We start from the raw sequence: 26,600 nt of genomic DNA on the forward strand, positions 1-26,600 counted from the left end.
GCTCTGCTCAGCTGAGCCCCATTTTCCCAGTCTGTCTCCTGGGAACATAACTTCTGCATGTCTGCCCACCCAGACTACTTTCTCTACTAATGAAGAGTCTCAGGGCCTGGCTAAATCCCTCCAGGGTGAACTGAGGTTAGTCTGCAGCAGCTTCAGATCTCTACACCAAGCCCAACTCTCATTCATTCAATAAACATCATTTGAGTATCTTTTCTTTGCCAGGCCCTGTGCTAACATTAGGATACAAAGAAGAATCAAATATGATCCCTATACTTGAGCTCACAGACTGGTAGGAAAGACAAACATACAAACAAACTGGTACAATGATAGAAACCTGTAGCATGAGGGATGGTAGAAGAGAATAGTGTTGAAAAGCACGAAAGTAGAGACTATCCGTAAGCAGAATCTTGAAAAAAAATAGATTTTACAAGAAAGGAGAGAAAGGAAGGCATTCCCAGGATAGAAACAAAGAAATACACCTGGCCTATTGGAGGACTGTGAGGAGCCCAGGCTAACTATAGGATGGTGGGAGTGTAATAAAAGCTAGCACTGGGGAAGTCAGCAAAGGCCTTATTGGGAAGACCCTGGATGCTGAAGGGTTTGGTCTTGTCCTGGAAGTGATAAAAAGCAAAATCAGAATTTTTTTAAAGCTCATTCTGGAAGCAGTATGTAAAGAATAGGTTGGGATAAGACAAAAGGTAAAGAATTAGGAAGCTGCTGTAATATCCAAGTGAGAGAGGACTGTGGATGGAGGGGAGGGTTATATTAAAGAAATTTCAAAAAGATAAAATCAGTGAAAACTGGTAGGAATCTGGTTGGTAGAAGACAAAGAATAGTCCAATAATATGATTCCCAGATTGGAGTTGGGTGGATAAAGGAGCCATTAAATGACAAAATTCAGAAGGAGAACAAGTTCAGTCATGATGCACTTATGAGCACATAAGAAATCCATGTGGAAATCGAGATTCAGTAATGGAAATATGGATCTAGAGCTCAAGTAAGAGATCTGGGTTAAAAATTCAGTTAGAGATTTCTCAATATGATTGTATGTAATCTGATAAGTGGAGAATCAGAGAAGAGTTTCCAAAAACGAGAATTTTAAGGGATTAGTAGTCAACAGTGTCAAATATACAAAAAGGAAAATGGAGAGTCTCCTACTTTGGCAATTAGGAAGTCAATAGTATATTTCAAAAGCAGGTTCAGTGACATAAGGGTCTGAGTAGAAGAGGAGAAGCTGAAGAAATTAATCTGTAGGCTTTGGAAAACTTTTAACAGTAAATGAATGGGAAATAACGAAAGTAGTGGTTAGAATAGGACAGGGTTGAAAAATTACTTTGTTTTTAAGGTGAGAGCTATCTGAGCACAATTACAGACTTCAGGAAAATAAAGAAGTACTTGTTAACTAAGAAAGCACTGGATGGGAATGGAGTTTAAGCAGAGCTAGAAGGATGAGCCTCAGAGTGGAAGGAATCCTGTTCCTCTGAGATGGAAAGGGAATATCAGGTGTAGAGATTTACAGAAGAGAAGAAGCGAGGTGAGAGAATTCATGCCTGGTATCCTACATTTTCTCTGTGAAGGAAAAGGCAAAGTTTGTGCAGAAAGAAAGAGAGACTGGGTTGGGTAGGAAACTTGAGGGAAGTGGTGAAGGCTTAAAGTGGTTGTTGAAGGAAATGAGGTATCGCTCAGCCCAAAAAGGAGAGCATAAATTTGCAGTGGTACCAATTTGTAAATGCAAAATTTAGCTGGTGTAGAAGCTGAAAACAGCTAGAATTATCCAAGTAGAATGGGTATTGGGAAGAGGAGCTGAAAGGATGCACGATGAGGACTGGGCTGGATAAAAACGAAGTCAAAGGGCCAGCACAGTGGCTCACGCCTATAATCCCAGTGCTTTGGGAGGCAGGAGGATCACTTGAGGCCAGGAGTTCAAGGCCAGCCTGGGCAACAAAGCGAGACCTCCGCCTCTACAAAAAAAATTTTTAAGAGTGTTAGCTAGGCACAGTGATGTGTGCCTATAGTCTAAGCTACTTAAGAGACTGAGGTGGGAGGATCACTTAAGCCCAGGAGTTCTAGGCTGCAGTGGGTTATGATTGTACCACTGCACTCTAGCCTGGGCAACAGAGTGAGACCCTGTCTCTAAAAAAAAAAAAATTGAAACAAACAAATAAATAAATACATTGGCTGGCTGCAGTGGTTCATGCCTGTAATCCCAGCACTTTGGGAGGCCAAGGCAGAAGGATCACTTGAGGCCAGGAGTTTGAGGTTACAATGAGTATGATCGTGTCACTGCACTCTAACCTGGGAGACAGAGCGAGACCCTGTCTTTTTAAAAAAAAAAAAAAAAAAAAAAAAGTCCAGCCACAGTAGAGGAGGTGGGGTTCAGGCAGGGGACAGGTTCTGGGGACATTAGGTTGAAACAGAGAAAGCTGGAAGGATAAGTGAGAGTAGAATGACTTATTAAAGTTTTGGGTACTAACAAGTTCCATAGTATGACCTTAGGAGTAATTAAATGAAGGGGAGCGAGGTCATTAGAGATGAGGTCAAGGAAACATGAAGGCCAGTGTGCTGGGTAACTGCATGGTCCTTGACATTAGTCAGGATGACTGCTGGATTTGGGAAAGAAATGATGGCCAAGCTGGTGTCCAGAGCCTTCAATGAATTAGGAACACAGCAGAGGACAAATGACTGCATCGAGGAAGGAAAGAGAGTAACCAAGTCAGACAATGTGAGCTGCAAAGGAACTATGGGATGGATAGTCTGAAAGTGGTAATTGAGAACTCAGAGAATGCCAGTGGGACACAGGGTGTGAGAAGACTACGAGGCAAGTGGCACAGGAGAAATCGGGTATAGGTGAAAGCAGGTGTCCTGTGAAAAGGATGTACTGAAAAAGTGTCCAGATAGCATAGTAAGACGTGTTTGAAGGAACAGAGAGAAGGGGAGGGAGAACAGAAGAGAGGGCTCTCAGGCTAGCCCCACAGCCTGGCTACTGCTAGAGGCAGAGGGGCCAAACAGAGGCACTGAGAAACGATTCAAGATGGTCCTAAAGGTCTTGTTCCATTACCCACCCCTACTGTGTCTACTATCACCATCCTTACAGACAGCAGGCGGTAGATATAGCAGGTTTTCTTTTGACCATCACGCCAGACCCGGGCCATGGCTTGTTCATCATTGGCTGGGTTCCAGTCAGGGTCAAACATGACTAGCCGGTTAGCCCCAATGAGATTGAGGCCACAGCCTCCAGCTTTGCTGCTCAGCATGAAGACGAAGTCAGGGCTCTGAGAAGAGAGGAAGTAGAAGAAAAAGAACCTCGTACAGCCTAAACTGGGATCCTACTCAGCCCAGTCAACTCCTCTCTCACCCCTCTGTATTCTTATACTCAGACCAATTATGAAGATCACCAGTTTGTCTGCCCACCAGCCAATTTCCCAACCTACAAAGTCAGTCTCTAGCCCAGCCATCACCAACCAGCCTAACCCTAGCACAACCACCAGGAAAAAAAAAAAAAATCAGGGAGCCCCTTAATTCTGATGTTAATGCATTGGTGGTGTGGGGACAAGGGTTGTGTATTTACCGATGGACTATTGAAGCGTTCTACAACCTTGGCTCGCTTCTTAATGGACATCGTGCCATCCAGCCGGACATATAAGTACCTGAAGGGGGATCCAAGATTAAGACCCAAGAAGAAAGCAGAATCCCTGGGAGTCAGAGCTACTGAAGGGAACTGAACTAACCACGCCTGAGGTCCTAAACTCCCACAGGGAGGGACAAGGACAGACCTAGGGGCCAGGACTCTGTTCTATGGGAGTGTATGAGGGACTAGGGGATATTCTGCTTAGAGATGGAGCTAGGGCCCTATCACCAATAAGAGAACAGACATCTCCAGGGAAATCCTTCATGTACCCGTATCTTAGCCCACATCCACCAATCAGAACCCATAATCTTACTAGAGGGGCAGTAGGGGAGGCACACCCATTTGGCAATCTCATTAGGCTCTTCTCTACCTTCGGGCCCGGCAGAGCTTCTCAAAGAGATCCAATGTCTGGGTGTAATTGGACACCAGCACAACTTTGTCACTGCTGCGGCTTCGGGTCACCGCCAGAATATAATCAAGGACCAGCATCTTACCTGGGAAGAGTAGCAACCATTAGTCCCCAACTGGCCATCCCAATGGCCTAAGATTCTTACTTTTGATATCCTGCCTTGAAACAGGACAGCTCTAGCACCAAGAGACACCCTATTCCCACTCCTGAGGAGCCCAAATGCAGGTGGGAAAGGGCTCACCCGACAGCTGGGGCTGTAGAGCCTTAGAGCTGTAACCAGGGGGGAAGATGTCCAAGGTACCCTCGAAGCCAGCCTCCTCTTCCACACACTTGTCATAGATTAGAGCTGGATCTGGAAAAAAAATGCCAGCTACTTTGCTTTCTGAAGTTTCCATTTCAATGCTCACTAGAACTCTCCCGAAAAGCCTAGCCCAGAAGGCCTTCCTCAGCACCACACTTGCTTGGTCTTCACCCTCCCAAATTCAGGGTGTGGTCAGTGCCATCTGGGACCATGGATGGATAATCTTGTTCACAGGTGTGTTCTCTTAACAAGAAGGGAGTTATAACAGAGAAGGCAAGGTTTCTTCATTATTTTTCCTCCCGTCTACCATGCTACTGAGCATGTGCATGTGCAGGCACTCACACACACACAGTCCTCTACATCTCAAGCATCAAGCATGGACTGGACAGAGGATATGCTAAATTTTCCAAAGCAAAGGGTCTAGTTTAAAGAGTCTACAATGCAGAGTTCATGCCTTGGGTAGGGTTGGAATCACGTGTGGCCTTTGTGAGGGCTCTGGACAAGTTTTAGTGAAGGTTGCTGGGCCACTACAAGAGCCTACCCTCCGTCACTCACTCTCACAAAGGACACAAGGACACGAGCCCAACTCACGATTACAAAGCTTCTTTAGCGAGGTAATGGAAGAAAGGGAAGACACACTCATCTTGCCCTCAAGCAATTCTTCTGCTGGCTTGGCCTGTCTCAGAAATCTCTTGTATAACTCAGTCTGAAGGGGTGTTAGCCTGAAAAAAGGCACCCAGGTCAGTGGGAAAAGCTGAACCACACTTCTGCCCTCTGAGGACATCTTGAAAGCCCAGCCATACTTCAGAAGCTAAGCTTTGATCCATTAATTCCATACCCTTCAGTTGAGTTCAGTACCTACAACAAACCACCTGCTCAATCTTCACAGGCAGGTATTTAGAAAGGATATCAGATGTCCTCCGTATTAGGCACCTAGGGAAAACAAGATAAAAAGGCAAGAGCCTGGTAAAACTATTGTGCTAACTACTAGAATAAAAGCCACCACCCTTAAAAAAAAAAAAAAAAAAAAAGCTACCAGCCAAAGGACCAAGACTGGCTCTCTTTTGTAGTATCAACTGTCAGAGATCCATCAGCCCTATGGCAAAGATATCTGTATCAGGGTCTCAGTCATGGGAACAGAGACCTCTGAAACAGCCTAAAGTAGACTAACAACTCTTTCTCTTTCCCTTCAACTGGCTGGCTGATTTTGAAGACAAAGCTGAGGTCTCCCATCGAGCCTGGAGCTCTGACAGGAAAAGCAAACTACAAACCACTAAGCTCTTAGGGGAGTTTCTGCTTGCATTTGCCCAAATGCCTGCTGCCACATGGCCCTAGGCTCAATAAAATTAAGCCCACATCTCCTGGGCAGACCAGGAAGGATAAAGATCAAGCACTTAAGAAGTACCTCTTAAAAACACTGACTCTCCTTCCCATCAACTAAAATTGGTAGAGAGAAGTAGCCAGGAAGTTGGGAAGGGCAGGAGGACTTTTAGGATATAACCCATCAAGTATGCATACCTCCTCTGGAAAGAGTAGTCCAGAATGTATATATGTACCTGCCCGCTGGGTTATGCAACTCCCATGAAAAAATAAGTCCTCTTAGCCTGGGAGCCACATCCATCTTTCAGATCATCTGCTACTTGTCACAGAACTATGGGGCCTGGTGAGAGAAGCCTTGTCCTTTAAGTCTGAGACTGACTGACAAGAAGCTTCTGAAGTACTACTGATACTCCAAGGTATATTGTGCCCAGGAAGTCCAGCAGCTTCAAAGAGCTTCCTCAGCAGGTTTGTAAACAGACCAAACCCAGTCCACAGGGCCCAGATCCCACCTACTTGCTAGAATGCCAGCCTTTAAGGGCTCCAGACAGGTCAAGTCCCCCAAAGGATTGGCCTTGAATGGCTTGGGAAGCAATTTTGATGACCTCCCTTGGGGTCATTACCTATTCACAACGCTGGTGAGCTCCCGAAGTCTCTCCTCTCCTAGCTGCCTGTCTGCCTCACTGGCGGCTGCATCTCGACCCTTCAAAATTGGCAGCTCAAAGTGCTTCTTGAACTCATGGGCAGTCCCTAAACACAGAAGGGAAAATTAAAGAATGTGGAAAAGGAATAATTTTCCCACTGCTAGTAATGGCAGACCTCCTTGCCACAGACCAACCTTCCTACCAAGAACAATAAAACTGAAGATATAGGCCAATTTTCTGTTTAACAGATCAAAGAGATACTAAAGCAGTGAACATTTGAAAGGCCAAATAGAAAGATGGTAGATTAAAACCCAAATATTAATTATGGTAAATATAAATTAATTAAATAGTCCAATTAAAAGACAAAGATGGTCAGGGTAGATTTTTTTAAAAGCCCAACTATATGTTTATAAAAGATTAAGTAGCATGCATCAGTACAGAAGTATATGCTACAATGTGGATGAACCTTGAAAACATTGTGCTAAATGGAAGAAGCCAAACAAAAGGTCACATACTGTATGATTCCATTCATGTAAAATATCCAGAATAGGCAAATCCATAAAGACAGAAAGCAGATCGTGGTTACCAAGGTTTGGGAGTAGGGGTAAATAGGGAGCGATTGCTTAGTGGGTTTAAGGTTTTCCTTAGGGATGATGAAAATGTTTTGGAACTAAACAGGGGTGCTGGTTGCACAATAGTGTGATGATACTAAATGCCACTGAAATGTACACTTTAAAAATAGTTAAGGTTACATGATGTGAATTTCACTTCAACTTTTAGAAAAAGCAACTATTTGATAAAATTTAATACCCATTCATGAAAAAAACACCTAGGAAACTAATAAAATAGAGGGGAAAAAGTCTTTAATCTGATAAAGAATATCTATGAAAAAAAAAGCTAACATTTTATTCAATGGTTAAATATTGAAAGATTTCCTTTTCCCAAGATCAGCAATGAGACCCATTGTCACCTCTTCTATTCAGCACTGTGATAAAGGCTCTATCCAGTGAATAAGACAAAAAAGAAATGAAAATCATGTGAATTAAAATGGAAGGCATAAATTATCATTATTTGTGGATGACATGATTATATATGTAGAAAAATCCAAAAGAATTTACAGAAACTATTAGAAAAAAAATATTAGCACGGTTTCCAGATACAAAGACTACTGGTCCAGGTCCAGTCGATGTACCAAAAATCAACTGAATTTCTATTTACCAACAAAAAGTAATTATAAATAATAAAAACTTAGAAAGATACCATATAATTGCATTAAAAAAACATTACAAACCTAGAAATAAATCTAACCAAAGATGTATAATACTTCTCTACAGAAAGCCATAAAAGATCACTGAGAGAAATTAAAGATGATCTAAACAAATAGAGGAACAGGTCATATTAATAAACTGGAAGATTTCATACTATAAAAATATCATATCTTTCAGCATTGATCTATGGATTCAAAGAGCCCAATTAAAATCCAATTAGGATTTTTGGGGGGGGGTAAAGGGGTGCAAATTGATTAGGTGATTCTAAAATTGACATGGGAATTACAGAGGGCCAAGAATATCTAGGACAATGTTAAGGAATAGAATATAGTTAAAAGGCTCACACTAATGGATATCAAGACTTATATTAAGCTACAGTAATTAAAGCAGAGAAGTACTGACACAAGCAGACAGACCAGTAGAACAGAAAAGAATCCACAAATAGAGCAACATACATATGGGTATTTGATTTATGAAGGTAGTGCTGCAAAGTAAGGGGAAAAAAGTCTTTTTAATAATTGGTACTAGGTGAACCAGACATCCATAAGGAAAAAGACGAATCTTGAGCCCCACCTCATGCCATATATAGAGATTAATTTAAGATGGATTATAGATTTTTTTTTTTTGAGACAGAGTCTTGCTCTGTTGTCTAGGCTAGAGAGCCTAGCTCACAGCAACCTCAAACTCTGGGCTCAAGCAATCCTCCTGCCTCAGCCTCTTGAGTAGCTGAGACTACATGCATGCACCACTGCACTCAGCTACACATTATAAATTTTAATATGAAAGGTAAAACAATAAAGCTTCTTCCAACACATTTTCATGAAAAACACTCAAAAAACTAGGAACAGAAGTCAACTTCTGGCTTGGCGTGGCAGCTCACACCTGTAATCCCAGAACTCTGGGAGGCCAATGGGGGAGGACTGCTTGAGGCCAGGAGTTTGAAACCAGCCTGGGCAACACAGCCAAGATCCTGTCTCTAAGAAAAAAAAAAAAATTAGCCAGGTGTGGTGGCGTGTACCTCTATAGTCCCAGCTACTGGGGAGGATAGGAAAAAAAGAAGTGAACTTCCTTAACCTGATAATGGACATCTTTGCTTAAACATAGTTTTATGATACAGCAATTCCACCCCTAGGTACATATACTAAAGAGAAATGAAAACATATGTCCACATAGAAACTTGAATATGAATTTATAGCAGTATTATTCCTAAAAGCCAAAAGGTAGAAACAACCCAAATATCTATCAACTGATGGATAAACAAAATGTTTAAAAATAGGCAAAAGACAAAGTCAGGTACTTCATGAAAGAGGATCTCCAATGGCCAATGAATGTAATAAAAGATGTTTGACTTTATACATCATTAGATAAATGCAATGAGATAGCACTAAACACCCACCCATTTTAGAATGACTAAAATTTTTTAAAAACCCAAAAGACAGGCCGGGCACAGTGGCTCACACCCAAGGTCAGGAGTTCAAGACCAGCCTGAGTAAGAGTGAGATCCCATCTCTACTAAAAATAGAAAGAAATCAGCTGGACAACTAAAAATATATAGAAAAAAAAAATGGCCGGGCATGGTGATCCTCAAGAAGGATTGCTTGAGCCCAGGAGTTTGAGGTTGCTGTGAGCTAGCTGACGCCACGGCACTCTAGCCCAGGCAACAGGGTGAGACTCTGTCTCAAAAAAAAAAAAAGAAAAAGTTTGTTAATCCCTGATGTAGAGACACTGGAATTCTCATATACTCCTGGCAAAATAATCATTTTGGAAAACTGGAATATCTACTACAGCAGAGCACATGCGTAACAAACATATGACCCAGCACTTCCACTCTTAGGACAAAGAAATACATACTATACTCATGTAAAAACATGCACAAAAATGTCCACAGCATCATTATTAGAAAAAATTAAAAACTGGAAACTACTCAATAGAATGGATAAATTCTAGTATATTCATAAAATTGAACAGTATACAACAATGAAAATGAACAAACTACTGTTACATATGACATGGATGAATTTTAAAATTGATGTTGAATGAAAGAAATCAGATGCAAAGGAATATATACTGTATGTCTTCATTTACATAAAGTTCAAAAGTAGACAAAACCAATCTATAGTGTCAGAAGAGTATTTACTTCTGGGGTGAAAGGACAGGGTAGTGATTAGAGGAGGGGCTGCTGAGAGGATGGTAGTAACTGATCTGGTAGTAGGTACGCAAATGTGCTCACTTTGTGATAATCTTGCCACTCGGTAGGTTCTTTGCCTAAAGTGATTCTCCTGAGCACTGGCAAGTTGCAGTGGCACTAAACAAACCCTTCCACAAATATCTGTGTGCAAGAACTGCTCAAATGGTGGTTGCCAGGGGCTGTGGGAAGGGAGGAATGGGAATTTATTACTTAATAGGCAGAGCTTCAGTTTTGCAAAAGGAAAAAAATTCTGAGGATGGATGGTGGTGATGGTTGCACAACAATGTGAAGGTACTTAATACCACTGAACTGAAATACTTAGAAATGGTTAAAATGGACTGGGCACAGTAGCTCATGCCTATAATCCTAGCACTTGGGAGGCTGAGGCAGGAGGATTGCTTAGGCCAGGAGTTCAACATCAACCTGAGCAAAATAGTGAAACCTCATCTCTACAAAAAAATAGGAAAATTAGCCGTGCATGGTGGCACACACCTGTAGTCCCAGCTACTTGGGAGGCTGAGGCAGGAGGATCACTTGTACTCAGGAGTTTGAGGTTGCAGTGAGCTATGATGACACCACTGCACTCTAGCCCAAGCAATAGAGAAAGACCCTGTCTCAAGAAAAAAAAAAAAAAAAAGGTTAAAATGGTTTAAGAAAAAAAACAAACTGTCCAAGACAGTCTGCTCTGAGGCCAAAGCTCTTGTAAGAGAGTCAGGATATGAGGAACAAAAATATTTACTTTGGGGTAACAGATATTTGCCTTAGGGTAACCCAGCTCAGGACACATTCTGTATAGCCCCTGCCACCTCTGCAAAGGAAAAATGGCCAAACTGGGCCTTTCTGAGTTGCTCAGCAGAGCCAAGACCTCCCCAGTGGCTTTGCTATTCCCAGATAAGAGAAGCCGACTTTCAAGAGTATTTAGTGACCCACACATAACTAGCATTCTCTCCTTTATACTCCCAAGGACAAGGCAAGGCTCCTCTCCAATATGGCAGACAAGTTCTTACCTAGGATGCCTGAATTAACAAAATGTACCAAGCTGAAATACTCAAGCAGATCATTCTGGATGGGGGTCCCAGAGATGAGCACCCGCCGGCTGGTGTTCAAGCTGTCCAGGGCCTGATAAGTCTGATTCTCAGAGTTCTTGAGCCTGTGTCCCTGCAAGGGAATTAATTCTCAGAGTACAATGTGCCATCACTGCATTGTAGCAAAGTCTTGTGTAAATAGGAAAACAGGAGTCACAAACATGACAGGTTCTGGGACCTTGGAAACTAGGTAGGAGTCAGCATGAAAGAATTCACTCTCTTGATTGGGGAGAAATACTAAGCTCAAAAGATAGACCTTCAGTTTCCAGACCAGTGCTATATCCATAAAGCAAGGATTCCCTCTGTTCCCTCTCATCCCTTTCCCTGCCATAACCTCCACAGCCTTGGCAGCCCATCTGTCCTCTTCAGAGACCACATGGCCATGTTACAGGGAGCCCTCCGTCCAACCCAACCAATCCAGAACCTTCTGAGCCAGATGCCTTCTATATTAGCCTCCAGGTCTTGTCGTGACCTACCACCAGTGCTGAAGGGACTTGGCCCACACTCTATCTCCCACTAGAATCCACACCACTAGTATATCTAAAGAGCCTCCCTCTGCCTCCCTTCATGTGTCTTCCCCAATCCTTAATCTCCCTGTCCCCCACCCCCCACCCCGTACATACCTGTGTTAATTCTTTCAAGAAAGAAAGATAAAGGACCTTTTCAAGAAAATGATAAAGGACCATACAGCCTTCCCTCTTTCTCCAAGAACCACGTGGGCAAGCTTAGCCCTGTGCCTTTTCTATATCCGGCCCCCATTCAGCCCCACACTCATACTAAAGTCAACCACCAGTTAAAGAATGAAGAAACAAATAAGCATTGCTCTCTCTGGTCAGCCTTTGACAGTGCTATTAAACACAGACTCGGGCACGGTGGCTCAAGCCTATAATCCTAGCACTTCAGGAAGCTAGGAGGATCACTTGAGCCCAGGAATTCAAAACCAGCCTGGGCAATAGTGAGACCCCATCTCTATAAAAAAAAAAATAGAAAAATTAGCTGGGCATCAGGGCGTACGCCTGTAGTTCCAGCCACTTAGGAGGCTGAGGCAGGAGGATCAATTGAGCACAGGAGTTTGAGGCTGCAGTGAGCTATGATCACACCATAGCACTCTAGCCCGGGCAACAAGCAAGACCCTGACATACATACATATATATATAAACAAACACAGACCCTCCACTGACTCTCCCATCTTTAGGATCAAGTTCAGAGTTCTTTAAGTGTATTAGCTTAGCATTCAAAGCTCCTCTCAATGAGGCCTCAGTGAACTTCTCTGAGCTTACTGTAGTCCAGGAAGCCTTATCTCCTCACCACTCCTACCACTGATTTCCTTATGTCTCTTTGCCCATGCCACTCCTCTGCCTAGAGCTCTTCCACAGGCAAATTCTTCAATGTCACCTCCTATGCAAAGCTTTCCTCAATGACCCCAGGCCGTTGGTCTCTCTCACTTCTGTGCAACTATGGCAGTGTATACATAATAGCTGCTACTGTTTAGTGAACCCTTTTAACATGCAAGGCACAGTACTAAGCACTTTACCTATATTCTCTTCTATAATCCAAACAAGTGGAAATTATAATACCCATTTTAGAGATGAAGAAGCAAAGTTCAGAAAGGTGCAGTTATCCAAAATTATGCTGGTAGAAAGTAGTAGAAATGGGATGTGAACTCAGGTCTGACTCCAAAGTCTGGGCACTACATTACTCTGCCTCTCATCCACTGCTATATATCCTAGAGTACTAATCACACTCTGCTGTTCTTTATCTTCTCAACTAGGCATGAACTTCTTAAGGCAGAGACTTAAGAAGTCCTGGCCATTTCATATTCACCGTTATAATTTTAGTGCACAGGACAAAGCTGTTTACAGAGTACTGCTCAGTGAATGTTAGCTGAATGAATGAAAGAATTAAAGAATGAATTTAAAAAGAATTAAATAAACACAGAATTTTAATCTTTAAAAAATTACTAGAGGCTCCAAGCACTAGCCATAAAACAGAAGGCTTAGGCTGGGCACGGTGGCTCACGCCTATAATCCTAGCACTCTGGGAGGCCGAGGCGGGTGGATCGCTCAAGGTCAGGAGTTCGAGACCAGCCTGAGCAAGAGCAAGACCCCGTCTCTACTAAAAAATAGAAAGAAATGATCTGGACAACTAAAAATATATATATATATAAAAAAAATTAGCCAGGCATGGTGGCGCATGCCTGTAGTCCCAGCTACTCAGGAGGCTGAGGCAGAAGGATCGCTTGAGCCCAGGAGTTTGAGGTTGCAGTGAGCTAGGCTGACGCCATGGTACTCTAGCCTGGGCAACAGAGCAAGACTCTGTCTCAAAAAAAAAAAAAGACAAAAACAAAACAGAAGGCTTAGACTTCTGAGCTGAAGGGGGAAATGAGACTTGAAACTTGTGAGGAAATTACGCATTGGGTCCAGGGGAAATGCGGCATCAAAAATTAGGTCCCAGACAGGTGTGGTGTCTCACACCTGTAATCCCAGCAATCTGGGAGGACAAGGCAGGAGGATCCCCTGAGGTCAAGAGTTGAAACCAGCCTGAGTAAGAGCAAGACGCCGTCTCTACTAAAAATAGAAAAAATTAGCTGGGTGTAATGGTATACACCTGTAGTCCCAGCTACTTGGGAGGCTGAGGCAGGAGGATCACTTGACCCCAGAAGTTAAAGGTTGCTGTGAGCTAGGCTGACACCATGGCACTCTAGTCCAGGCAATAGAGACTCTGTCTCAAAAAAAATAAGTAAAAAATTTTTAAAAATTAAAAAACAAACCAACAAACAAACAACCAATTAGGTCTCTCTAAACTGAAGCTCCCCAAGGGAAGGCATTGTGGGATCCTCAGAGCCTGACACATAACAGGCATTTGATAAAAAACCCAGCAAATGAACTAGGCTGCCATGCTACCCTTGGGCCTCTGTGGGAAGGAAGGCCAACCTCAGCTCCCTACTGGACCAGTCACTGTGGCTCCAGACCCAGCTCCTGCCACCATCGCCTATAGATTTAAAACACAAATTCTGGCATCTCAGCAAATCAAATGTTTGGCTAGATGAAAAGTTGTCATAGTTCTAATTTATAAGCTGAATTTCTTCTGGCTGAGTTCTCAATTTATTCTTTTGAAAAAGAAAAAATCATGCCTAGATCAAATACCACGACTTCCCTCTCTCTGTAACAGGAGACCTATGAGTAGCATTCATGTATTTTATGCATATCCTCAGCATCTTTCGTCTGGCTTGCTTTCTGTTTGAGCACTTGTACAGGAACATACATGGGTCTGGATGAGGACCACAGGGACAGCTCTTCTGTACCTGAGCCAAGCTGCTTCTTATACCAAGCACCCAAAGCAGTAAGGCACAGGAAAAATGGCCAGGACTTAAGATTTCAGACCTGTATTCAAGTTCCAGCTCATTATGTACTTGCTGAGTGAACCTGGGCAAGTCCCTGCACTTCCCTGAGCTCCAGTCTCCTCATCTCTAAAACCGAGACGATAATGATGATGTCAATCCCTCCCCTATTCATACACTTTTAAAAAGTGCTTCCATATATCATCTCGATCAGAATTATGTCCCTTTCAAGTAGACTCTGTGCCATCCACTTATAGATAAAGAAACTGAGTCTCAGAGCAGTCTCATCTGTGGAAAATCACACGTGGAAGTGGCAAAGCCAGGGTTGATGTCATGTCTTCCAATTGAGATTTTGTACATAAAAGTTATCATGAAGAACTGTGCATTCCAGAGAAAAGTGTTAGCTGGGAGAAAGCAGCTATGGATGCTCAGAACATGAAAGTCAAGATGGCACTTGCCCTTTCCAGGGTCTGAACAGGACAAACTCTCTCCTCTGGAGTAGGATGACTATCTTGCAGGACTGTGGGTTTTTCAGGTCTCTGACAACTGACAAAAAGTTGACAAATAAAAAGGTAAAAAGTAGAAAGGAAGGCCAGGGGGCTGCAATACAACAAGAGGCAGCCTAGCCCCATGTGCCCGGCACAGAGTCACCTCATAAAACAGGACAGAGTGAGAAAGAAAAGGAACATTGGAGTAGGAAAAAAATCTCAACGCTCTCCAGTCCTCAAGAGCTCAGCAGCTACAGCCTGCCTTTCTCTCCCACAGCGCCTTGGCCTCTGGACCAGGCTCCTGGCTGTCCCCCTCCACGGTGAAGCAGAGGCCAGGGCCACATCACAGAGCAGTCACACGCATACCCCACCTCAACCCCACTGAGTCCCTTACTCCCACCAGGAAGAACAGCCCACCAGGGTATCAGGAGTTTGTAGACATGCCAGAGAATGACTGACTCTTCACAAGGACAAAAGTCCAGCAAGGACATAGTTCACAACTAGCAAGCTTGGTACCCAAAAGTAAGCTTTCCTCCTCTGTCCCCTCCCTGAAGTCCCTCAGATACAAGCTAATATATAGACCCCAGAGCACACTAAAGCCTGCCAGTTGGTTGACAGACAGGGCCAAGTCTTTCAGCCACCTCTCCATTAGAGTCCCAGGGGTGTACAAAGGACCTTAACTCTCCCTAAGAGGTACAAACGATGGCAGTAGCCTCAGGGTAGCCAAGCCCAAGGGAGTCCTGGAAAATTCTCTGTAGTAGGAAGCTTGCTGCCATTGTCACAACTTTCTAAGCAATAGCATCTCTACCACAATTAATGCATACTGAAAAAGGTCAGGAAGTAATTACTGCCATATTTCCCATAGTCCCAGAGAGAAGGAACTGGAAGTCAACACAAACTACTACAAAGCATGTGGACTGTCCACACTGGGCTTTCTTATCTTTGCTTTTGTTCATGCGAGTACCCCCAGCCTAGAATAAAAACCAGAGCTGACATTTACCAAGGTCTTATGGCATACCAGTCACTGTGATAAGAGCTTGCCCTCAATCACTTCAATTAATCCACATAATAATCATGAGGCAGATATTATCACCCCATTTTACTGATGTAGAAACAGAGGCTCAGGTAACTTGTCCAAGGTCACTCTACTGTTAAGTGGCAGAGCCAGGATATGAATAAAGGTCTCTGACTCTAGAACTTATTCTCCTAAACATTGTGCCGTATGTCTCTCCACCCACCCAAATCCCTCTCATCCTTCGAAGTCCTTCTTTGGTCTATGAATACTATCAGGAGGCAACAAAACCTATCAGCCCACAGCACTCACTACCTCACTCTCCTTGGAGTTTCAAGCACTGTTTAAGCCCTCTTTTGGCACACTGGTGTCATAGGCTCTCCCTCCCACTTGTCTCCTTCAAGGCAGCATCCTCTGTCCTCAGGATTCCCCAGTGACTACTATAGCCCTTGGATGGCAGTGCTCAGTGAGGAGACGACCAACTTTCTCCTACCACCCAGACTGCTGAGAGTCAAGTACCTCATCACATATGACTAGACCAACACTTCCTTTCTGGAGGACTCCAACATGAAGGCGGAAGGTCTCATAGGAAATGATGAGGATGGGAGAAGGCACTCTGGCTCCATGCTGGTTCATGAATCCCTCTACAACAGAAAAGATGTCAAGAGAACAAATCAGAATATCTTTAAAAAACAAAAACAAAACAGTTCAACAGTTCTTTAATTGAGCCTGGAAATAACCAACTATTTCAACTATTTTCAATGGGAATTCTCTTCTTCCCCTGCATTGCCCCTCAGCCCTAGCCACAAGTGAGCATACACACAAGCAAGCAAGCAGCAGGCTGGGTAGAAGAGTGCAACCATCTTTGTCGAGGCTCCATACCCAGTTTTCGATCTATCTCGTCCTTAGATCCTCCATCAATGGCCAGAGGTTGGATTCTCCCTCCAAGCCATTTTCCAACCTCATTATACCAGTTCTTCACCAGGCTGGAGGGCGACACCACCACCGCCTTGTCAATTTCTGGCTTGCACTCTGGACTCTGGCGCAAAAGTGTCCACATCAACGTGATGCACTGTAGCGTCTTTCCCAGGCCCATCTCATCAGCCATGATGCAGCCATGGCTGCCAGGGATGCGCCGACTGGTGACACATTCCCACAGGAACTTCACTCCCTGGGGAATAACAGCATTCAGTCCAGCCACTTTGGCACCTACACTGTTGCTTCCCAAAGGATGGCAGTCTCCCAGGCTCAGCCCCTAGCCCCACACCTCATTCCCTTCACCCTCATTTACCTCTCTCTGATGAGGCCGCAAAATCTTACTGAGAATAGGATCAACAACCACATGGACAGGGAGCTTTTCCCTGAGAAAACACAGCAAAACAAAACAAAACAAAAAAAACACGGTGCTCAGACATGGGCGAGGGCATGCCCTTGGGAGGTTGGGTCCTGCTGATCCAGAGGAAACAGAGGCAGCTGCCTAAAAGAGGACATTCTTGGCCTGGTAACCAAACCATAAAACCATAGCAGATTCTTGTTCCAGGAGTTAGAAAGTTAGGAGAGAGGGATGGGTTCCCTGTGTCATCACCTCAATCACGCCTCCTCCTGAGTAAGCATGGCAGGAGGGATGAGGAACCTTCACTAACTGGTCATGATCACATGCTCTTCCCCAAGTACTCTCCTTTCCCCACTTCCTACACTGGATGGTGCAGTAGTCATGACAGCTTTCTGAAAACATATACCAATCCCAAAGAGAAATCACACTGAAACATTTTCCGCCCTCCCAGGAAAGTACAACGTACAGAGGACCAGAATTGCGCAGGAGATACCAATGCACATACTTGTCAAGCTTCAGCTGGTCATGGGCACTCAGCAGGGGAGGCTCATACAGAACCAATGCACCTTCTTCCAGGGGGTCATGGAGGGCCCGGCGGACCCCAGCTCTTTTCAGGCCCAATGCCCGAGAGCCCAGAGGACCTGCAAACCAACAATCATTCTGTCACCCAAGCCTCTATGTCCAGAAGCTCCAGCAGGCCCAGCTCAAATACCTGTCCTTCACATAACCTTTCCTGAGATCCCATATGACCCTCTCTCTCCCAGAACTTCTCCATACCCTGTTAGAGCACCTCTACCTGACCATTATCTCATTCTGCTTCGGATCAGAGGTTTTCCCATTTTAGTTCTCCCATTCAACTACAAACTTCTAGAGGGCCAGGTCTTGTTCATCTCAAGTCTGTCCTGGAAAGGTCTGAAACCTTAAAGGGGCTTTTCAAGTCTGAGAGCTCTTGAGAGCTGGCCTCCTCCCTCCCCAGCCCATTTTAGCACAATGCTGTGTACTACAAAGGATAGGGAAAACTTTTATAGAATCTAGGCCTCCCACACAGTCGGCCTCATAAAGGAGATGCTACTGAATGCACTTGGACTGAATGAACCCTGGGTCCATCAGCCACCTTGGCCCACCAGGCGCTTCCTGAGCACCGGCACACCCCCACCAAGAAGATGAGGAGCAGTCAGTCTTGGCAGCCCTTACTGACACTAACACAGCTTTCATGCAGGCCTCAGGAGGGTCAGCCCAACCACAGCCACCACTGGACTGGTATCTTGCATTTTCAGGTAAGCTTGTATTTACAAAAGCAGAGGGTTTTCATTTATTCAGGCACATTTACACATGACTGATTCAAAAAATAGAAAAGTCTAAAGTCTATTTTACCTTGATAATTTGGAATGGGGACTTTGAAAGGCTTTGACAAAATGCTTCGAATAAATGCTTCCTAAAAAGAAAGGAGAAATACAGATTCAGGACTGATTGGAGATGTGATGGGACAATACTGTTATCATATGCTCCACATTAGGTTTTATGCAACAGCTTCCATCTTTCAGGCTGTATGTAAAATTCTACAAATACTAGGGACAAGAGGAGCGCTTAGCCTCAGTCAACCATGAGGCTCAGAACCCAGTCACTCATGAAAAACTATGCCAGTGAGGACACCTGACTCTTCTCTGGGGTGTAGCACCTTAGGGTATAAAGTCAGTAAAATAATAATAATAATAACAACAGCAAAAATGACAATAATTATGGCTAACAATGTAAGCCTCTTGCATTCATGTTATTAATACCATTTAATCCTAACAGCCATATGAGGTCCGTATATTACTGGCATTCTCATTTTACAGATGAGCAAACTGAGGTTCAGAGTGATTAAGTCACTTTATCAAGTCACACAGCCATTGCAGATATAGGATTTTCCTGACTCTAGGACCCTTACTTGTTTTTTAAAATTAGCCCATCATGCCCAGCTAATTTTTCTATTTTTTTGTAGAGACAGGGTCTTGCTCTTGCTTTGGATGGTCTCGAACTGCCAACCTCAAGCAATCCTCTCGCCTGGGCCTCCCAGAGTGCTAGGATTACAGGCATGAGCCACCACGACCAACCGAGAAACTCAATGTACTTTAAATAGGAAAAACATGATGAATATTTTTTGTAATATATTGGAAGACAGAAAAGGAATGTGGAGAAATGAACTTCATTATCACACTAAATAACATGACATAGTTGGTAAAGAGCCAAATCCTTTGTTTATTTGCATGTTTCTTTATACCTGAATAAAATCTATTTTATTATTTTTTTCTTTTTGAGACAGAATCTCGCTCTGTCACCCTGGCTAGAGTGCAGTGGCATCATCATAGCTCACTGCGGCCTCGAACTCCTGGGCTCAAGCAATCCTCCTGCCTCGGCCTCCCAAAGTGCTAGGATTACAGGTGTGAGCCACTGTGCCCAGCCATATACTCCCAATTTAAAAAGCAATACTTTCAATAGAACCCAGGAGCCACAGGTTCTGCAGTGAGAACCACAGGCTTGCATAACTGGCAAGGGAGAATGTGAAGACCCCTGGCCAAAAACGTTTGACAGCACAGCCTGCAAGACTTGGAACAGCCAGCTTTCAAGAATCTGATCTGATAATACTCACCAGACTCTGGCAGAGGCAGGAGAGAAAACATGCTTTCACTCTTTGTTCATTTAGTTACTGATAATTCATACCATCCTTTCCTTCTGATCCCTCCTCCCTACCAAGGCCAAAGCTTCCCATTTCCACAGAGATTCACTCTGCCAGTTATGCCTGATCTCCTGTATCTCGACCTATCCCTCTCTACTAGCTCTTTCTTACCAGCATTTAAAACACGCTTAAACACAATGAATGCGATGCGCACCATCTGGGGGATGGACACACTTGAAGCTCTGACTGGGGCGGCGGGTGGGGGGAGGCAAGGGCAATGTAACCTAAACATTTGTACCCCCATAATATGCAGAAATAAAAAATAAATAAATAAATAAAATAAAACACGCTTAACTCTCTACCTTAGACACAAAAATTCCTTTGATTCTTTATTACCTCTCCTCTGCAGGCAAACTTCTAGAAAGAGTTGTCTGTCTCCCCTTCTCTACCTCCCACTCCTCCTATCTGTCTTCTGCCCCATCCTGTCCTCTGAAATGAGTGGCCAGATCACCAACGGCCTACATGACCCTAATTCCAATGGACATGTGTCTATCCTTATCTTACCTGACAAAGCTGGCTACTCCTTGTGAAATATTCTCTGGCCTTGACTTCCATGACACCGCTCTCCCACTGTTTTGCTTCTCTGGGATTTCATGCCCAGTCCTCTAATGGGCTCTTCTTCCTCTGCCTAACCCCCTTAAAAGTCAGTGCTCCACAGGGTTCAGAGGTTAGCCCTCAGCTCTACTGACTACACATTCACCCAGATGCTCCAATACACTTCCGAAGTATAAGATACCTTTATGCTAATGACCCCCAAATCTATTTCTAGTCCGTACTCACTCCTAGGCTCCACACCCACATCTGTAACTACTTGTAATCCCAAATAACCTACAGGCACTTCACACTCATCATGTATGGTTAAAGTCCTCATTTCTAAGGCTGCACTATTACTTCTGTGGGCCCCAGGCATTTTTGCCTTTTGGGCCTCTTCCTCCATAAAAAAAATTATATTCTATGACTGTGTTGGTATAGATAAATATAATCCAGGTTGGATTCATCACTATGTACTTTTATTCCTTCTGATTTTAAAAGGAATTAAAGGCTGTCATCACTCTCTAACTCAAGTGCTGCTTCTAGCTCACTGGTCTCCAGCAGAAGGAGAAATGAGGTAAGTATGGGGGTCTCTATACCATGGCTGGTACAAAGCAGACTGCCTGCAAATTGACTAGTGGAAAACTACCCAGGAATGACCTGCGTAAGAAGCTGCTTGCGAGAGAGCACCCTCTACTGGAGGAGTGAGGAAACCTCATCGTTGTAGGCCTGGTACCATAGCAGTCCCTGAGATCACATTATCAGAAATAAAGCAAACTTCCCTTCCAGCATCTGGTATGAGAAATTGCTTAGGACTTCAAAACAGATATGCATTTCCCAAGTACAGCTATTGGTGCTTTTGCAGGAGGCAAGTGAGGCCTATCTGGTTGGCCTTTTTGAAGGCACCAACCTGTGTGCTCGCCATGCCAAACGTGTAACAGAATCCACTATAATGGGAAATGTTTCATTCTCAAAAAAAACAAACAACAAAAAAAATATCTTTCTGCTATTGGTAGTTCTGAATGTTAGATTTTTTTCCCCATGAGATCGAAAGCTATCTAAGTGTATGGCTGTGAGTGAAAAGTAGGGGATGGAAATCAGGTACCGCAGTTTTTCCATTTTCATTTGTGTGTCAATTTTTAATATAAATGCAGGGACATAAAGCAGTGAATAAGTTTCAACAGTTCAATTCTATAACAATTATAAATAAACCTGTTAAATTTTTCTGCATAATGGACATTTTAAAAAAACAAGTAAATTTCTTACTGACAGCAACTAAAAAGGGCTTGTAGCATTTTTATCATACAGTAGATTCCATCCATTCACTATACTTTTCTCAGTTGCCCCACATGCAAGTACATGTTTTTAATATTATCTGTCTTCTGTTCATGGAAGTTTGCTATTAAAACACAGCACATCAAACTATTTTTAAAAAAGGCATTAAAACATTTTGTGGACACGGTGGCTCACACCTATAATCCCAGCACTTTGGGAGGCCAAGGTGGGAGGATCACTTGAGGCCAGGAGTTCAAGACCAGCCTGGGAAATACTGCAAGACCCTGTCTCTTAAAAAATTTTTTAAATTTTATGGGCCCCTAAAAGTATCATGGGCCCCCTGACCACAGTGCTCGCCATATCACTCCCACCAGATGCTATTCCTTCTCTGTGCTCCCTATCTCAGTACGTGGCACAGCCATCTACCTTGCCCAGTCTGAAATCTCAACTTCATCCTCCATTTTCCCTCTCCCCACATGTAATCAAACCAAAGTTTTTCCACTCGTAAGTCTTTTTTTCCCCTAGCTCCAGTCTCTCCCCCTCCTATGGATTTTCATCCCATCCCTACCTAAAACACTTCAAAAGCTCTTCAGTGTCCTTAAAAGTCCAGTCTGTCATAGCATGGATTACAAAAGGCCTTCCACCCCAGTCTCTACACAGCACTCCAACTCTCATCTCTCACCACCAACTCCCAACTGATCCAGCCATATGAAACCCTTTTCAGGACCCACCTCATTTTCTTCCTGCCAGGCTTTCAAACAGGCTGTTCCCTCTATCTGGAATATTTCCCATTCCTTTCACCTGGCTAACCCCTCATATCCTTCAGGACTTAATCATCATGTCCCTCGAATGTAGGTCTTCCCCAGCCTCCAGACTGTTAGACCCCCTGCTGTGTACTCCCACCCCAACTGCACTTACGCCATATAGTTACAAAGGACAACTTGAACAAATCCTGAATGAAAAAGTCCGAGAGGGCTACATGCCCTCTTAAAGCTTAAAAAAAAAAAAAAAAAAAAAAAAAAAAATTTAAACAACGTGTTACTTAGTGAATTATACACATATGATAAAACTATCATAAAAAAGCAACGGATAGGCTGAGTGCAGCAGCTCCTGCCTATAAACCTAGCACTTTGGGAGGCCAAGGCAGGAGGATTGTTTGGGCCCAGGAGTTGGAGGGTGCAGTGAGCTACGATGATGCCACTCATGATGTCATTGCACTCTAGTCTGGGCAACGGAGCAAGACTCTTTCTTAAAAAAAAGCAAGGGACGATGAACACAATTCAGGATAGCCATACCTGTAGAGATGGGAAAAGGTGTTATGTGGCATTGACAATGTTCTAGTGTCTGGGATGGTGGGTTTGCAGGTGGTTTTTGTGTTTTAAAAATTAGGTGTTATATATATATTCTTTCGTATTTATCAAATAGTATACAAAACTGTTTTTAAATGTTTGCTGAATGTACAAATGACTAACCACCATTACATAGTCCCATTTTTTCTTCAAAAGCTTACCTCAGCACTCTAGCCCAGGCAACAGAGCAAGACTCTGTCTCAAAAAAAAAAAAAAAAAAACTTTCCTCAGAAAGCTTGAGGGAAAAAGCTTTGGAACTAGGCAGAGCTACTCCACGCACTGACTACTCTGTAACTTTTGGCAAATTACTTAACCCCTGAGACTCAGTTCTCTCATCTAAAAAATGACAATTAAGTGAGATAGTGCATGGAATCTGCCATAGTAACAATTAAGTTTTACTTTACTAGAGAAAACACATGGAAGCCACAGGACTCTGGTACTCCTTAAAACCATACACAGAGTCAGAGACTGAGCTGCTTCCAACATCCCACCATGGCCTTCCCTCTCTTCTCCCCTTTCTTTAGGAATCTGAGCCATCTGATATCTGGTGCCCCTGTAGCTATAAACAAGACATAAGTCAGGCACACATCTCTGAGCAGACCATGGCAACTGTCAGCAGGTCCAAAGCCCCACAAATGCCTATCTGCTGGCCACTCTGTAGGGCACTGAGGGAGTCTACAGGGGCAGGAATCTACCTACGCAAGACGACTAGGCACACACATACACAGGCAGGTTGCAGTTCCGACTTACATGTTGACTGCTGTCCAGACAGGGTGGTCGATTGGTTAACTGACTCAAAGGTTTCCGAAAAGGAGACAGGAAACACTCCTGGATCTGAGTCTCACTGCTGGATTTCCGTTTCTTAGGAGTCTAAGAGAGAGAATTGGGAAAGCTGAAGTCCAGAGACCACAGAGTAATGGAAATTACCATTTAAAACGCTTATTAAGTGCCAAGCTCTGTGCTAAATTCTTCATATGTGTTATCATGTATCATCTTCATAGCAACTCTATGACATAGGTTTATTATTATCCTTATTTAATAGGTGAGAAAACTGGAGCTTAATCTGAGGGGGACAACAGAAGAGGTAAATGAAGTGGGTCTGTGAAGATCAAATCCACCTGCAGCATGGAAGCACAGCGGCCCCAAGGTTGTTTTTTTTTTTTTTTTTTTTTTTGCTACAGAGACAGGTTTTCACCCTGTGGCCCAGGCTAGAGTGCAGTGGCACAATCAGCTCACTGCAACCTCAAACTCTTGGGCTCAAGGGATCCTCTAGCCTTAGCCTCCTGAATAGCTTAGGACTACAGATGTGGCTCAATTTTTTTTTTTTTTGGTAGAGAAAGAGTCTCACTATGTTGCTCAAGCTGGTCTCAAGCAATCCTTCCACCTCAGCCTCCCAAAGCTCTGGGATTACGGGCATGAGCCACCGCACCCAGCCAGCCCCAAATCTTCACTCCAAAAGCTCCAATGAATAACTGAGCAACCAAATGCTTCCCTCCCTATTTTCCCAAAAGGGACAAGAGTACAGCTGTCCTCAAATCCCAAGCCATTGAGGCCACTCCCCACTCATTCTACTTCATGGTAGTGAGGTCACTGGCACTGAAAGCATTTTCAGGGGCAACCAGAAACTGACAGCACCATGCACAACCCAGCTGCAGAGAATGCTGCCCCAAGTTCAAGTCTGAGACCGATGTAAGTGGTAAGGGGCAGCCAATGTGCATCCCTCACAGGTAGAGGAGCCCCCCGCACACCAGTGGTACAACTAATGAGCAAGCCCCACCAAGCCATCAGGCAAGAGCCCACTTGTACCGGCTTGCCAGGTTATCTGAAGTGCCTACGAGCCTATAAGGCACACCTGAAACAAACGCCAGTTCCCTTTTCCCCTACATGCCTTTACTCGCTGCCTCTGCCAAAAAAAGTGCCTTTTAGTCCTTTCTTAACCGATCTCTTCCCTCAAAGCTCTAGTGGCCAAGCCCTTGCTTCTTTTTTTTTCTTTTTTTTTTTTTAGAGACAGGGTCTCGCTTTGTCATCCAGCTAGAGTGTAATGGCACTATCACCGCTCACTGCAGCCTTGAACTCCTGGGCTCAAGGGACCCACTTGCCTCAACCTCCCAAGTAGCTGGGACTACATGCATGCATCACCATGCCTGGATAATGTTTCTTTAATTTTTTATAAAGACAGGAGTCTGGCTATGTTGCCCAGGCTGGTCTCGAACTCCTGGCATCAAGTCGTCCTCCCGTCTTGGCCTCCCAAAGTGCTGGAATTACAGGCATGAGCCAGCATGCCTGGCTGTCCCTGCTTCTTGAACTGCTTTCTCTCGCTGATGTACACGCTGCATTGTCCCATTTATTTTGGTTTACGTCGCTCTTGCCCACAGCCAGCCCCCAAAAGCCTCCAAGACAGGAAGCAGAGCACAGAGCCCAGTTCAAAGTAGAACACACAGTACTTGAGTATCAGCAAGGACTGAAAGGGACCACCCCTCACATTTAGGCCCAAGTGAGCTCAGGACTCTAAGGCAGGCCCAGAACACTCTACTGTTCTGTGACACTGGGCAGGGGACAAAGAACAAAAGAGCAGGCTGGGCCGGGCGTGGTGGCTCACGCCTGTAATCCTAGCACTCTGGGAGGCCGAGGTGGGCGGATTGTTTGAGCCCAGGAGTTCGAGACCAGCCTGAGCAAGAGCGAGACCCCGTCTCTACTAAAAATAGAAAGAAATTAATCAGACAACTAAAAATACATAGAAAAAATTAGCCGGGCATGGTGGCGCATGCCTGTAGTCCCAGCTACTCGGGAGGCTGAGGCAGTAGGATCGCTTGAGCCCAGGAGTTTGAGGTTGCTGTGAGCTAGGCTGACGCCACGGCACTCTAGCCGGGGCAACATAGTGAGACTCTGTCTCAAGAAAAAATAAATAAAATAAAAAATAAAAAAAAAGAGCAGGCTGCTAGTTACTGTTGTGCAGCCCTTTTTTTCCCCAAAGGAGTCAAAGGGCAAACCCCACTTGCTCTTTTGCTTTAGAATACTCTTTTCCACCAGGAAAATTGAGGCTATGTTAGCTTCTATTGATTACCTTGAGCACAAAGATTTTATTAATTTTGTTCAATAGTTGGCACATAGTAAGTTTACCGAACATATGAAAGAGCCATCTGGAGGTGGCTATGTAACCCAAGAAATCAAGTCCAGGTTTCCTTTCTGCCCAAACAGCCCCTCATTCCCACCTTCCCTATCCCCCTGATTACTCACAACTGCCCCAGGCTGCCAGTCTTCATCATCAGAGGATCTGCCTTCCGGTTTTCTCTTGGCCAGCTGGCTGGGAGCTAAGCTCCGCCTCTGTTAAGGGGAGAATGAGAACTAAGCAGCTGCGGAGATTCTTCGGCCTGTGCTCATTAGACCCAGACGCAGGGTTACTCCTAGTCTCCCCTAAGTTCACACTTACCATCCTGGGCCCAGGAGCATAAAACGTCAAGTACCCATCAGCCGAAGATCAAAGGCAAGTAGTAGCTAAGAATGCAGGACCAGAGTCTGATATAGAAGGGGTTACTATATTATTGAGAGGATGGGCTAATTAAAGAGGATGGGGATGGAGGGGATCCAGCCAGGGTCTGGGGTTTGGACCCAAACAGTGAGAGTGTAGGTCGCCAGTTAGCCTAGACGGCAGAGTGGAGTTCGGAAAATGGTCCCAGCTGGAGTGAAGAAGGTAGTTTCGCGGGGAAAATCAA

At 44.2% G+C, this 26,600-nt stretch overlaps 1 protein-coding gene across 1 annotated transcript in view; it reads right to left on the minus strand.

The window, feature by feature from the left end:
* Positions 1-26,535, minus strand: part of RAD54L (RAD54-like (S. cerevisiae)) — a 27,363-nt gene extending 828 nt beyond the window's left edge. The window contains exons 1-16 of the mRNA XM_012648955.1: positions 26,318-26,535; positions 26,125-26,211; positions 23,638-23,757; positions 18,388-18,448; positions 17,519-17,654; positions 16,972-17,041; positions 16,563-16,851; positions 16,200-16,324; positions 10,763-10,913; positions 6,279-6,405; positions 5,197-5,271; positions 4,930-5,060; positions 4,279-4,389; positions 3,999-4,122; positions 3,569-3,647; positions 3,093-3,272 (exon numbers count right to left, since the gene is read on the minus strand). Coding sequence (XP_012504409.1) covers positions 3,093-3,272; positions 3,569-3,647; positions 3,999-4,122; positions 4,279-4,389; positions 4,930-5,060; positions 5,197-5,271; positions 6,279-6,405; positions 10,763-10,913; positions 16,200-16,324; positions 16,563-16,851; positions 16,972-17,041; positions 17,519-17,654; positions 18,388-18,448; positions 23,638-23,757; positions 26,125-26,211; positions 26,318-26,320 — 1,869 coding nt within the window. The 5' untranslated portion in view covers positions 26,321-26,535. The remainder of the gene's footprint in view (positions 1-3,092; positions 3,273-3,568; positions 3,648-3,998; positions 4,123-4,278; positions 4,390-4,929; positions 5,061-5,196; positions 5,272-6,278; positions 6,406-10,762; positions 10,914-16,199; positions 16,325-16,562; positions 16,852-16,971; positions 17,042-17,518; positions 17,655-18,387; positions 18,449-23,637; positions 23,758-26,124; positions 26,212-26,317) is intronic.
* Positions 26,536-26,600: the final 65 nt, after the last annotated feature.

This window comes from Propithecus coquereli, unplaced genomic scaffold (assembly GCF_000956105.1).
Source record: "Propithecus coquereli isolate 6110/MARCELLA unplaced genomic scaffold, Pcoq_1.0 Scaffold299, whole genome shotgun sequence".
Classification (NCBI taxonomy): domain Eukaryota; kingdom Metazoa; phylum Chordata; class Mammalia; order Primates; family Indriidae; genus Propithecus; species Propithecus coquereli.